We start from the raw sequence: 13,733 nt of genomic DNA on the forward strand, positions 1-13,733 counted from the left end.
GTGATCCGCCCGTCTCGGCCTCCCAAAGTGCTGGGATTACAGGCTTGAGCCACCGCGCCTGGCCACACTTTTAAACTCTTTACACACTGGAAGAAAGCCCATTTGAAGCAAACCAAATCCCACAACCACTTACTCACTATTGATAAAAATCTCAACCATGGCTGCGCGTGGTGGCTCACGCCTGTAATCCCAGCACTTCCGGAGGCCAAGGTGGGCAAATCACCCGAGGTTGGGAGTTCAACACCAGGCTGGCCAACAAGGTGAAATCCTGTCTCTATTGAAAACACGAAAATTAGCTGGGCATGGTGGCATGCGCCTGTAAATCCCAAATACTCGGGAAGCTGAGGCGGAGAACAGGGAGAGTTGCTTGAACCCGGAGGCGGAGGCTGCAGCGAGCCGAGATCATGCCACTGCCTTCCAGCCTGGGCAACCGATGGAGACTCCGTCTCAAAAAAAAAAAAAAAATTCTCAATCATTAATAACACATAAAATACAATAAAGGGCCCCAAAACAGTGACCTGAAGTTTGAAAGGAACTGCACTTCTTTGAACCAAAGATGCCATTAATTGCACTGCACCCCATTATTTTATGAAAGAAAGAAAAAAATGCTGCAAATGAAACTATGACCTGGGCTGGGTGCAGAGGCTCACACCTGTAATCCTAGCACTTTGGGAGGTGGAGGTAGGTAGATCACTTGAGCTCAGGAGTTCAAGACCAGCCTGGGCAACACAGCAAAACACTGTCTCTATTGAAAATACCAAAATTAGCTGGGCATGGTGGCGCATGCCTGTAGTTCCAGCTACTTGGGAGGCTGAGGTGGGCAGATAACTTTAGCCCAGGAGGTTGAGGCTACAGTGAGCCGTGATCATGATTCAGCCTGGGGGACAGAGCAAGACCCCATCTCAAAAAAAAAAAGGAGTACAAAACTGACATGTTGAAGTGCTGCAACATGAAAAATGTGTCTTAGAATCCATGAAACTCTGTAATTTAGAAAAAGTTTTTAATATCACAGGAAAATTATGATATACTGTTAAATAAAAAGGGATACAAATTAACATCATATTTTGAAACACACACAAAAGAAAGTCTAACAAAATGCTGACAGCTATCTTTATTTTTCTATTTTTTTTTTTTTTTTTTTTTTAGAATCCATGAAACTCTGTAATTTAGAAAAAGTTTTTAATATCACAGGAAAATTATGATATACTGTTAAATAAAAAGGGATACAAATTAACATCATATTTTGAAACACACACAAAAGAAAGTCTAACAAAATGCTGACAGCTATCTTTATTTTTCTATTTTTTTTTTTTTTTTTTGAGACGGAGTCTCGCTCTGTCGCCCAGGCTGGAGTGCAGTGGCCGGATCTCAGCTCACTGCAAGCTCCGCCTCCCGGGTTTAGGCCGTTCTCCTGCCTCAGCCTCCCGAGTAGCTGGGACTACAGGCGCCCGCCAATTCGCCCGGCTAGTTTTTTGTATTTTTTAGTAGAGACGGGGTTTCACTGTGTTAGCCAGGATAGTCTCGATCTCCTGACCTCGTGATCCGCCCGTCTCGGCCTCCCAAAGTGCTGGGATTACAGGCTTGAGCCACCGCGCCCGGCCCATCTTTATTTTTTTAAAGAGACAGGGTCTGGCTCTGTAGTCCAGCTTAGAGTGCCATGGCACAATCACTGTAACTCTGAACTACTGGGCTCGAGTGATGCTCCTGCCTCGGCCTCCCAGGTTGCTGGGATTATAGGCATGAGCCTAGTCAGTTATTGTCTTTTATGGGATTATGCCTGATTTATCTTTTCTACCTTTCTCAATGTTACACATTTTCTATAAAGAGCACATTCTTATAATTAAAAAAACAAACAGACTTCATAATAAAACAACCCAACAGAATATCAACTAACCCAGAATCCAAATAAGAGGCTAATTGTTTTGGCTCAACTCCCTTTTTCATAGAAAAATAATAAAACAAGATGATAAAGGAGGCTGCCTTCCCTCCCATCTGCACTCTGTTCCTGGGCAGGGAGGCGTGCAGCCCAGCAGCCTGTAGCAAACAGCTTGCATTCTGCAGAGCAGGCTTGTCCAGATAACCACCCACGCCCCTCCAGCAAGCTCCTTCTCCCCAGGCAGGCGGGGCGAGCTCTGTGTGCTGGGCTACCTCGACAGTCGCAGGAGTGAAGGGTGCAGTTGAGAGTGCCCTGCCCCTCCCTCCTTCAGTACCATAGCTTAGCCCTGTCACAGAGACAGGGGCTCAACTGTGCTCCGCTGACTCTCCCTACACATCTGCCCGTGGGCACCGGCATGCATCTACAAGAGAATGAGGGGGTCCACGGGCAGTGGAATAAAAATCATTTCAGACATCACCAAACGGCCCCGAAGGAAGCCACACACATCTACTCTCTCATCCACAGCCACCCGGAGCCCCAGCCAGGCTGCTTGATGGCTGAGGAATTACCACACGGCCACACTCACGCTGTGGTCTGGCCTGCTTCTGACTTCCTTTGTTGGTTTGGGTGGGCACTGTCATCGGGGCAGAATCCCAGGATGATTCTGTGAATAACCACAGCGGTCCCCGGGGCAACCAGGTGGGTGAAGAGAACCCCAACCAGTCCTTCCAGAGGCCCCGCCACAGACAACGTGATATGGGGCCTGGCTGGATCTCTGGGGTCAGAGTTCTGGGACTTGGAGTCAGTCTCAGGTCTGTAAGCTGAGGGCCACCAGAGACAGGAGGGAAGCTGGGGGGACTCTAGGAAGGGACAGCAACACTGCCTAGAAGAAAGTTCCATAGGAAGAAGTTTCAAGGATGTCTGGAGCTGAGGCGTGGTCTAGTTAACTCTCCCCTGGCCAGGGCCGTCTGCCCCTTGCTAAAACTCTGGGGAGGCTGTGTGCTGGCAAATGTGGCCTTGCGAGTGAAACTCCTCTTTGCAATCATTCCTGTCTCTGGATTTACCTGCTTTTTCAATAGCATTCACTGAATACTTTGGTAAAACAGCCTAGTTTTGCTCATTAGTACCTATTTCCATTTCCGGTGAAGCTCACAACAATCCTACACATTTCAGACGTTGCACACACACGGAAGCGTCTACGGCACACGCTGTCTCCACGCTTGAGTCGAACACACTAAAATATCTCATTGCCAATGCTTTACACTCACTCAGACACGGTGGCACTGTTAACACAACACCCCATGTGTGTGAAACATCTCGCCTACAGCATCTAAACGCTTTAGTGAGCTCTTAATTCAAACAGTTTGTTCTCAGAGCAGAGGAATCAATGCTAGTGAAAGAATCAAACTCATCTGTCATCCAAGGAATTCCATGTACAAGATATTTATGATGGGCCTTTTTCCCTTACCTGATTAATTCATACGTTTCTCCCAAGAGTGGATTAAATGGTTTGCCGGTCCTCTCCCACTGGGAAGCCACGGCCGAAACAGCAAAAGCAGCCACAGACTGTAAATAATCCACAGGACGGGCAGGAACAGCTTCAGTTAGGAAACGCGCCGGAGCAGACGGCCTCTCGTGGAGGGCAGTGGGCACCTGGTTTCTGTCACTATTTGTTCCGTGTGATTTTTCAGTTTTCTCCGAGCAGTGTGTCTGAGATTATAGGACTTGCAGGGAACGCCCTTCATCACCCGCCACTCCCTCGACAGCACAGAAAGAAGGAACTGGGTGCTGCCTTCCACCCCCGGGGCCGGGCCCTTCCTGGCAGACGCTGCAGCAATGTCAGTCACTCTGTCTCACATGCACACACAAGGCCACACACTCAACACGCACACCCCAAGCACGCATTCACAGAGGCATGCACACACACACGCACAGGGACACACACTGTGTGTGCCCACAGTCACACACTTGTATTTTGTTATTTTTTAGACACAAGGTCTCACTCCATCACCCAGGCTGGAGTGCAGTGGCGTCATCGTAGCTCACTGTAGCCTCTAGCTCCTGGGCACAAGTGATCCTCTCTCACCAGCCTCCCAAGTAGCTGGCATTGCAGGCATGCACCAGTGCACCTGCCTTAAGTTTAAAAAATATTTTGTAGAGATGTGGTCTCACTGTGTTGCCTGGGCTGGTCTCAACCTCCGGGAGCGATTCATCCGCTCAGCCTCCCAAAGTGTTGGGATCACAGGCGTGAGCCACCGTGCGTGCCCAGCCCACAGTCACACACATACACACACAGGGGGCGCGGTGGTACAACAGGGCCCCAGAGGAGCCTGAGGGCAGAGCCCGCCACCACCTTCAGTTCCAAGAGGCGGAGACTCCCGGCAGGAGGCGACAGCAGGGAGCTCTCGGGGCCACTGAGAGCTCAATGGCTTTTCCTGCAAGTTCTGTCATCACATACCTGGACAAATGCCACGGCTGCCAGGCAGGATGGCACTGAACACTGGGGGGAGCTGTGTGAGCCCTTCTCACAGATGCCCGGGGCCCCAAGACTGTGTGGCCAGCCATGCAAGGGGTGTCACTTTCGTGACAAGCTCCCGCCTGGCCCTCCTAAGGCCCACCTGCATCCTCTCCAGGGGCTGGGGCTGGCAGGAGGCCCTGTGGATGAGGTACACATGCTCCATGTACTCTGTGATCCGCTGCAGGAAGCTCAGAGGCTCGTTGAAGGCGATTGGCATCGTGATCTTGGACAGCTCCTGAAAAGACGGCGAAGACCCGCCGGTTACTGCTGCCTTCCTGATGCCGTGGGGCTGCTCCATGCCCCTGCTCTGAGCATCCCTTTATGGAGCCGCAGACTCTGGGCTTGAACCAGATCTTCAAACCCCCCATGGGTGAGCCACTCCCTGCCTCATCAGCCCCGCCCTGTGAGCCGCACTGCCATCAGACCTAACTCGCAATCTGTGCTGAGCCTGCAGAGGTCTCTGGCGTGACGCCCCTGAATCCTCCCTGCTTCCCCAGCCCACTGCCCCATTCCAGACACACAGACTGTCACAGGGGCTCCTGGGCCCACCCACGCCCCCTCCCCGACTCCACATCTTCTCCACCCCACTTCCAGAGTAATGGCCCAGGCTGGGTACGGTGGCTCAGGCCTATAACATGAACACCCTGGGAGGCCGGGGCGGGCAGATCCCTTGAGGTCAGGAGTTCAACACCAGCCTGGCCAACGTGGTGAAGCCCCGTCTATACTAAAATTACAAAAATTAGCCATGCATGATGGCATACACCTGTAATCCCAGCTACTCGGGAGGCTGAGGCAGGAAAATCGCTTGAACCCAGGAGGTGAAGGTTGCAGTGAGCCGAGATTGTGCTATTGCACTCCAGCCTGGGAGACAGAGCCAGACTGTGTCTCAAAAACAAACAGACAAAAAACAAAGCAGTGGTCCCAAAGTAGAGCCCGCGTCATTAAAAACAGTCCCTGGCTTCCCATCCCTCCAGGATGCCACAGACATGCCTGAACCTGGCAAATGAGGTCTCTCATAACATGGCTCCATGTGGCTTTCCCCTAAGGCCTTCCAAGTTGGCAAAGGCGCCTCAGGTGTCTGCTCCCAGGCCCTGGGCAGCACAGAGCAGGTGCATAGCTTAGTGGTGGAAGCTGGGAAGGTGCCAAGGGGACAAGTGCCCACAGGGGCCACTCTTCCTGCTGGACTTCTAGGAAAGGGATCCCAACAGCTGGGCATTCCAGGAAAGCATAGCTGTGTACCTCAGGGCAGGCTCTTCAGGAAGGAGCAGGGTCTGGGGTGGCCAAAGCAGAGGCAGAGGGAGAGGGATAAGGAGAGGACCCAGGTTCCCAAAACTCAGCGTCCGTGCTGGGAGGGGGGCTCTGCTCAGACACTGGGTCAAAGATGAGTGCAGGGACCGAGGCTGAGAGTACAGGGCAGACGCACAGAGCCTGCGGCTCAGGCTGCTGCAGGGGCGAGCAGGCCCCAGATGGCACCGGACACACAGGGACTGTGGGCTTAGGAGGGGCTAGAACTGGATTCCAACTGAGGCAGCCCCAGCACGTGGGTGTGGCCAAGACTGCACAAGGGAATGTGGCTGCTGAGAAAAGCAGGAAGAGATGTGACCCTCATGATCAGAGCTCAGCACTGCAGGAGCATGTGGGAGAGAAAGAAAGAAGCCCCGAAAGAATGAGCAGAAAAGCAGATGGAGGAGCATTTGCAATTTACATTCCAGACCAGGGTCAACAGCCCTCCCATGCTCTAAACACCTGGTAAACTAGAAGAAGCCACAGCCCACAGTGGCCAGAGATGGAGCCAGGGAGGCCAGGAAGGAAGTGCGGCCAGCGGCCCTGAGCACTGGGGAGACACTGCCTTGCTCAGGTCAGGAGAGATGGTATCGCAACTGCGTGCAGCTCCCACCTGGAGAAAGCCCCCCGGCTGCTGTGGAAATGCACAGTGATGCAGAGAGGACTGGGCCACTTCCAGCAAACTCTACGGGTATCTGCCTCTGACCGAGCAGCCCCACTTCTAGGAACTTACACGCACGGCTCTTTACCCCCTAGAGCCTCGGCCAAACACACACGCAGGGCTCTCTGCTGCAGCATGACTGGATCCGTGAAAGACCAAAAATGACTCATATGTCCAACAACAGGGCACCAGTCCAATGAGCTAGAGGGCAGCCATGTGAGGGAGCGCCACGCCATTAAAAGATTAAGAAGTCAGCTAGGCGAGATGGCTCATGCCTGTAATCCCAACACTTTTGGAGGCCAAGGCAGGGAGGACCACTTGAGGCCAGGAGTTTAAGACCAGCCTGGGCAACAAAGTGAGACCCTGTCTCTACAAAAAAGAAAAAAATTTTTTTTGAGTTGGAGTCTCGCACTGTCACCTGGGCAGCAGTGCAATGGCGCCATCTCAGTTCACTGCAACCTCTCTGCCTCCTGGGTTCAAGAGATTCTCCTGCCTCAGCCTCCTGAGTAGCTGGGATTACAGGCATGCAGTGCTACATACACCCAGCTAATTTTTTGCATTTTTAGTAGAGACGGGGTTTTACTATGTTGGCCAGGCTGGTCTCGAACTCCTGACTTCATGATTCGCCTGCCTCGGCCTCCCAAAGTGCTGGGATTACAGGTGTGAGCCACTGCCAAAAATTTTTTTAAAAGTAGCTGGGCATAGTGTTGGGTGCCTGTAGTCCCAGCTACTCCAGAGGCTCATGTAGGAGGTTCACTTAAGCCCAGGAGATTGAAGTTACAGTGAGCCATGATCCTCCCACTGCACTCCAGCCTGGGTGACAAAGCAAGACTCAGTCTCTAAAAAGAAATAATAAATTAATTAATTAATTAATTAAGAAGTCACTGCATATTGCTATAGATATACTACCGAATTTTAAAAGGCGGAGAAAGTCTCTCATGTATATAAAGAAGTGGGGAGAAGATACATACAGAATCAGCTGTGTGATGCGTGAAAGATGTGCCCTAAACTTGGCTCCTGGTCCCCTGTGGGGAAAGCAGAGAGCACCAGGAGGGTACAGGGACAGGAACCTGACCCTCCTGGAATACACCTTACGTGATAAATTTGACGCAGGACCCATAATTTAAAAATAAAATAAAATTTTAAAAAGTCATCTCTCAGGCTGGTGTGGTGGCTCATGCCTGTAATCCCAGCACTTTGGGAGGCCGAGGCGGGTGGATCACCAGGTCAGAAGTTTGAGACCATCCTGGCTAACACGGTGAAACCCCGACTCTACCAAAAATATAAAAATTAGCCGGGCGTGGTGGCAGGCACCTGTAGTCCCAGCTACTTGGGAGGCTGAGGCAGGAGAATGGCTTGAACCCAGGAGGCAGAGGTTGCAGTGAGCTGAGATCGCACCACTGCACTCCAGCCTGGGCGACAAAGCGAGACTCCTTCTCAAAAAAAAAGCAGGCATTTGAGATATGCCCTGAGGACAAAGACAACTGGCAACTGCAGGAGCCACAGACATGAGCTATCTCAGCAAAGACACTGTCAGCAGCAGAGCTGGTCCTGCAGGTATGTGGGGCAAAGTGAGTGAGTCACAACTATGTGCCGGTCTAAATCTATCCTCGCCAGGGCTGCCGAAAACTGGGACTGTCAGTGAGGGAGAAAAGAGATGCAGACATGAGGCCGCAGAGGTTAGGTGGAGCCTGCTGGCCCAAATTGGAAGCATCACTGAAACAAACAAAAACACAGTTCCTAGCTGTAGGAACAGCCCTCGAAATAAGACCACCCCAGTGGCCTCCTCAGAGCCTGGCTGTGGTCCTGAATTCTCCTTCTCTCCCTGGACAAGTAGCTGATTCCACACCCCAGACAGTAAATGCACAGGAGAGGCCTAAAGCTCCTTTTGTAAAGGATTCCAGGCCACCATGAATAGACTCTCACTGACCAAAGATGGAACAATTTGTGGACTGGAAGACATCAATAAGTTAAATGCTAGGAGGTAAACAAAAGACAAACTAGCTGGTTACATGAGTCACACTGGATGATGCCAGTGAAAGAACACATTAGGTGAAAACTTCAATAAAGAGGAAGAATTGCTCACTGGTCCTGACTTTCCTAAACTGCATTTACAGCAAAGGAAGGGGAACCTCTCACCACAGAAATATCCCTGGTAGTCAATAAAGGGTGATCATATTGGCACAGCTCCAACTAGCATCTCCTCCTGAGTTAATGGACCCAGGCTCTGAGTGCCCACAGCTTGCTTTGTTTGTTAGAGGCAGGGTCTCGCTCTGTCACCCAGGCTGGGGCGCAGCAATGTGATCACTGGTCACTGCAGCCTCAACCTCTCAGGCTCAAGCGATCCTCCTGTATCAGCCACCCGAGTAGCTGGGAGCCTGGGCATGCACCACCACGCCCGGCTAATTATTTTTTGTAGAGATGGGAGCTCACTTTGTCGCCCGGGCTGGTTCTGAACCCCTGGCCTGGAGCGATCCTCTTGCCTCAGCCTCTGACAGGGATTACAGGCATGCGCCGCCGCACGCCTGACCTGCCCACAGCTTTTAAATTCAGAGAAAGAGCAACAAAACGGCTTCCTGACAGAGGGACACAAGCAAGGTCCACACAGGACTGCAAACACTAGACAGCAACACGTGAGACCACTGGACATTTGAACACAGAACGAGTATCCGATGATATTAAAAAACTTTCTAAAGTTATTTTCTAAAGTATAATAATATCATAGTCACATTAAAAAGAATCGTTATCCTTTAAATATATGTAAGAAATATTTACAAACAAAAAGATGTCTGGAATTTGCTTCAAAATATGAGGGAGGAGAGAAGCAGGGACGGGTGTGGACCAAACAGCATGAGCCACAGCCAATCAGTACAGCTCCAGAAAGAGCCACAGCCAATCACTGCGGATCCAGCTATGGGGACATGGGCTCGCCACTGTCTGTCCACCTCTGTCTGTGTTGGGACTATCCATGTTGCCAAGTGTGCTTGTGTTTTTTCAATACAAGCTGAGTAGTAGTAAAAAGAGAGGAGTGCCACCAAAACCTCCAGAGGGGAGTGTTTCGAAGTGAAGTGTGAGGGGTGGAGCCGCCCTACAAGGCCCCTACCAGCACCTTTCCACTACTCCTGCCAGTCCTACATGCTCACATGCAACTTTCACCTCAATCCCTCCACAACCCTCACCTAGGGAATGCAATTTACATCATTTCATGTTGTTGAAAAGATGCTTTTGGTCCTAGAATCTTTATTTTTTTTTAAGAGATAAGGTTTCCCTCTGTCATGCAGGCTGGAGTACAGTGGTGAAATCACAGTTCACTGCAGCCTCAAACTCCCAGACTCAAGCCATCCTCCTGTCTCAGCTTCCCGAGTAACTGGGACTACAGACATGTGCCAACACACCTGGATAATTTAAAAAATTTTTTTGTAGAGATGGGGTCTCACTGTGTTGCCCAGGCTCTGGTCTCAAACTTCTGGCCTCAAGCGATTCTCTTCCCTCAGCTTTCCAAAGCACTAGGATTACAGGCATGAGCTACTACCACACCCAGCCTGTCTTAGAATTTAAAAGAGTCAAAATTAGGTGGTTTGTCAAGTTCACAAAAAGACTTTCATCATCTATACCAAGACAGATATTTTTGTCAAGACCTGAATTAGCCACATAGTCAAAAATGTACAAAAAACACTGCTGAAAGAGAAAAAAAATCTCAAATGGTTTATTTTAAAAGAAACATACAGATATATACAGAAATAGAGATGTGTATGCATGAGCATTAGCACACTCGTATTTTCCAGCGCCATCTGCTGAGAGGGCCTGCAGGCAATGATACCTCAGCAGCAATGAGCTCACCCAGCACCAGGTCGTGATTTCTAAACACTATTACCCAGTGAATGCGCTCCCTGGGGAAGTGGTTGATTCCAGGGTTAAGGCAGGGAAAATATAAGCTGAACTAGAGTATCCTTTAGTGCCTGAAATAAGTGTTCAGAAAAGGATAGGGGTTCAGCAGAAGGGGGAAAACCAACCTGGAAGAACTCTCAATGCCAAAGGTAGAACAATTTGAGCAATTACGTAAATAAGGACTATATTGGAATTCAACGCACAGAAAATACATGCTCATGAGTCCATACTAATACAAATAAATAACTGAATAAATATATAATTAGGGGAGAAGGGACAGCTCTCCTTTACAGAACAATTCCAATTAATAAAGGTAGAAGACAGAACGAGAATAGAAAATCCCCATTAGAATGATTTCAATAAAACCCACCAATGGATGCTATAATTAGCAAGCGGAATCCAAGTGTCTCCCCCAAAACATTGATTACAAAGTGAAACGCAGCAACTCTGCAGTGGAGACACCTGATCAGGTTAACTAAGTGATCAGGTTAACAGTCCCCCTAACAAGACACATGGATATCACAGAGCCCCTCAGACCAGGCCCTGGCAAGGGTACCTCACTTCTGTGTGTGCCAAAAACACAGAACCTCATTCTAAGAAGAAAACATCAGACAAACTCAAATTAAGGAAAAGTCCACTAAGTAACAGACCAGAGCAGCTGTCACCAAGTGGAGGAGCCCAAATGCCATGAGGGTACTGGGACAGGAAAGGACGTCGGGGACACTGAGGAAATACAAGTGACATGTGGAGCTAAGATGCATTTCTTGCTTCAGTCACTGACCTATGGTTACTCCGAGAGATGCCAGCATCAGGGGAGCTGGGTGGTGGGTTTACAGGAATGCTCTGTGCTATTTTGTGATTTTCCGTAAGTCTAAAATTATTTCAAAATAAAAAGTTGAGAAAAAATGAAGTTCCCTCTGGAAAAAAAAGGACTAAAACATAAGGGCAAAAAATCACCGGCACTAGAAGACATGGTCTCAGCAACAGTGACGTCGTGTGTCCCCAGGCCATTTGAGTTTTCAGTCACTGAGTGCTGGCCCAGGAACCAGTATGGTACAGAAGGCGCAGGACACTCCCCGGCCCGGTGAGGCACAGCTTGTTCTCACAGTCAGGAAAGATCACGAAAGGGAAAGTCTGTAACTTCTGGGCCCTCATTACCCAGCTAGTTTTTCTGTCCCAAACCCTGAGCCCCTGACAAAGGCTGACGCCCCTCCTGCAGCTCAGCATGGGGCCGGGGAGGGTGCCGCGGAAGCCCCACCCACCTCACGCAGGACACAAGGCTGGACGGGTACCTGCAGGATGGTTCTTATGTCCCGTTTCACCTACAGAACACCTCTTCCCCTGACATGCTTGCTCTTTGCCTGTTTTACTGCCTTCATCTCATGCTGTTTATGAACATGAGAGTGCATTTTTTCTTTCTTTTTTTTTTGAGACGGAATCTCACTCTTGTCACCCAGCCTGGAGTGCAATGGCGCAATCTTGGCTCGCTGTAACCTCCGCCTCTCAGGTTCAAGCAATTTTCCTGCCTCAGCCCCCCGAGTAAATGGGATTACAAGCATGCGCCACCATGCCCGGCTAATTTTGTATTTTTGGTAGAGACGGGGTTCTCCATGTTGGCCAGGCTGGTCTTAAACTCCCGACCTCAGCTTCCCAAAGTGCTGGGATTACAGGCATGTGCCTGGCAAGAGCGCATTTTCTTAAATCACTAGCACCGCAATACCTTCCCAGGAGTCAGTGGTGCAGCCCCACGCGTGAGCATGGGCCCCCGGACTCACCAGGCCGACACACTTCTTTAGAATGGTCCACACACTGAAGTCGCTTCTGCTGAACATGGGAGCCGGCAGCGACGTCCTGCGGGGCACGAAAGGGGCGCGTGTGGGTGAATTCAACACAGGACTCCGACCACTCAAGGTGGCTGCACTCAACGACCATTTCTCTTTAATTCTGACACTTAAAATGTTGGCATTTCTGCATTCTGTCATGCCTAGGGACACACGGACACAGCTGCTGCGAGAAGCCTTCCACAGCCATGTTCCCAGGGCCTCCCAGGAACGGCCATGACAACAAAGACGGCCGGCTCTGCAGTCCTGGCCCCGCAGTGGCCGCGCTGTTGCTTCCTCCCAGAGCTGGGGGACGGGGCAGCCGCAGGGAGTCCCTCTGCCTGCACAGTTCACAGCCTTCTGGGGGCTCCTGGTGGGTCCTTGGGGCAGCAGCCAGACCATAGGCAGAGGTCAGGCCACGAGGGCACCAAGAGTGACCCGAACTAAAAGCTTTTCAGCCCTTTAGATACGTGTTTGCCTTCCTGAGGAGCATTTCTTTCTAGGTAATCTTCCAGTCGGCTGCAAGGGGGAGCCCACGCCATCACGCTTGCACCAGGAGACCCTCACCCCCACCACTGCTCACCGCTGATCGACCTGGGGACCACTGACCCGGGGCCCTGGACTCCCCGCCAGGAACGTGGAGCTGGAATGAGACACGGTCTCCATCTAGGAGGGGAGGGCCTGAGTGGAGACAGAAACTTCGATTTGGGGAGAGGCATGCCAAACCCACACAGGACACCATTGAGCAGGGTGCAAAGAAGGTGCTGCAGAGTGGGGGCCCAGGGCTCCCTGCTGCTCACAGCCCTCCAGGGACACCCCAGGGCTCTCCTGTTGAACTCCCATTTCATGGAAGCTGCTTTGAGGGGTGTTTTGCCTCGTACCCAGCAGAACCTTGACACCAACACTCTGACCTCTGGAGTGATGAAAGCACATGCTCTTGCCTGCTCTGCTCCTGAGCTATGCCCTGAGAATGCCACATCAGGGCAGCTGGGTCAGGGCACACTGCTGGTATCAGGGGGCAGGAGGGAGAGGACACAGCAGCTGTGAGGCGGGGTGAAAAATAAAATGAACATCTGCTGAGTGCCAGGCCCAGGCTGCCGGAAGCCAGCACCCAGCTCTGCTCTGCCATCGTCCGTGCACTCATTCAGGGAATACTCTGTGATCCGGGGGTGCCACCAGGAGGGGAATGTGGCTCTGCAGAGGGTCAGGTCACATCCCCCAAGGATATAACCCTGCATGGAGATGGGATGCATAGGAACTACAGACATGAAGGAGGAGAAGAGAGGCCCCAGGCCAAGGGAGCAGAGGGCGCTGATGCACCAGAGGACCTGAAAGAGGCCCCTGCAGCTCGGGCGGGAGGCAACAGGGCTCAGGTCTGCAGCTCAGGCAACAGGGCTCAGGCCGAGGGCCCAGGTGAGGGTGCTGGCCGTCATCCTAAGAGGTGAGTGACCACACAGTGCACTGTCCAAGCTGGGTCATTTCTTCCAGTAGAACAGGGCACCATTCACAGCTCTGCAGGACCAGGAGTGTGAGGCCGGCCATGTGGCCATCCTGCCTGAGTTTTAGGCAGAGGGTGATGGAGTGGGGGGTTCAGATCTGTCTTTTGAAAAATGCCGGCCGGGCGCGGTGGCTCAAGCCTGTAATCCCAGCACTTTGGGAGGCCGAGACGGGCGGATCACGAGGTCA

General features: G+C 51.3%; 1 protein-coding gene across 2 annotated transcripts in view; it reads right to left on the bottom strand.

Moving 5' to 3' along the window:
* The window catches only part of OSBPL2 (oxysterol binding protein-like 2), a 52,647-nt gene that overhangs the window by 18,161 nt on the left and 20,753 nt on the right, over positions 1 to 13,733 (bottom strand). The window contains exons 2-5 of one of the 2 annotated variants that reach the window (XM_011934489.1): positions 12,003 to 12,078; positions 11,009 to 11,098; positions 4,495 to 4,629; positions 3,345 to 3,442 (exon numbers count right to left, since the gene is read on the bottom strand). In XM_011934489.1, the coding sequence (XP_011789879.1) occupies positions 3,345 to 3,442; positions 4,495 to 4,611 (215 nt within the window). In that variant the 5' untranslated portion in view covers positions 4,612 to 4,629; positions 11,009 to 11,098; positions 12,003 to 12,078. The remainder of the gene's footprint in view (positions 1 to 3,344; positions 3,443 to 4,494; positions 4,630 to 11,008; positions 11,099 to 12,002; positions 12,079 to 13,733) is intronic. The other variant, XM_011934488.1, reaches the window with a different exon arrangement.

This window comes from Colobus angolensis, unplaced genomic scaffold, assembly GCF_000951035.1.
Source record: "Colobus angolensis palliatus isolate OR3802 unplaced genomic scaffold, Cang.pa_1.0 Scaffold136, whole genome shotgun sequence".
Lineage (NCBI taxonomy): Eukaryota > Metazoa > Chordata > Mammalia > Primates > Cercopithecidae > Colobus > Colobus angolensis.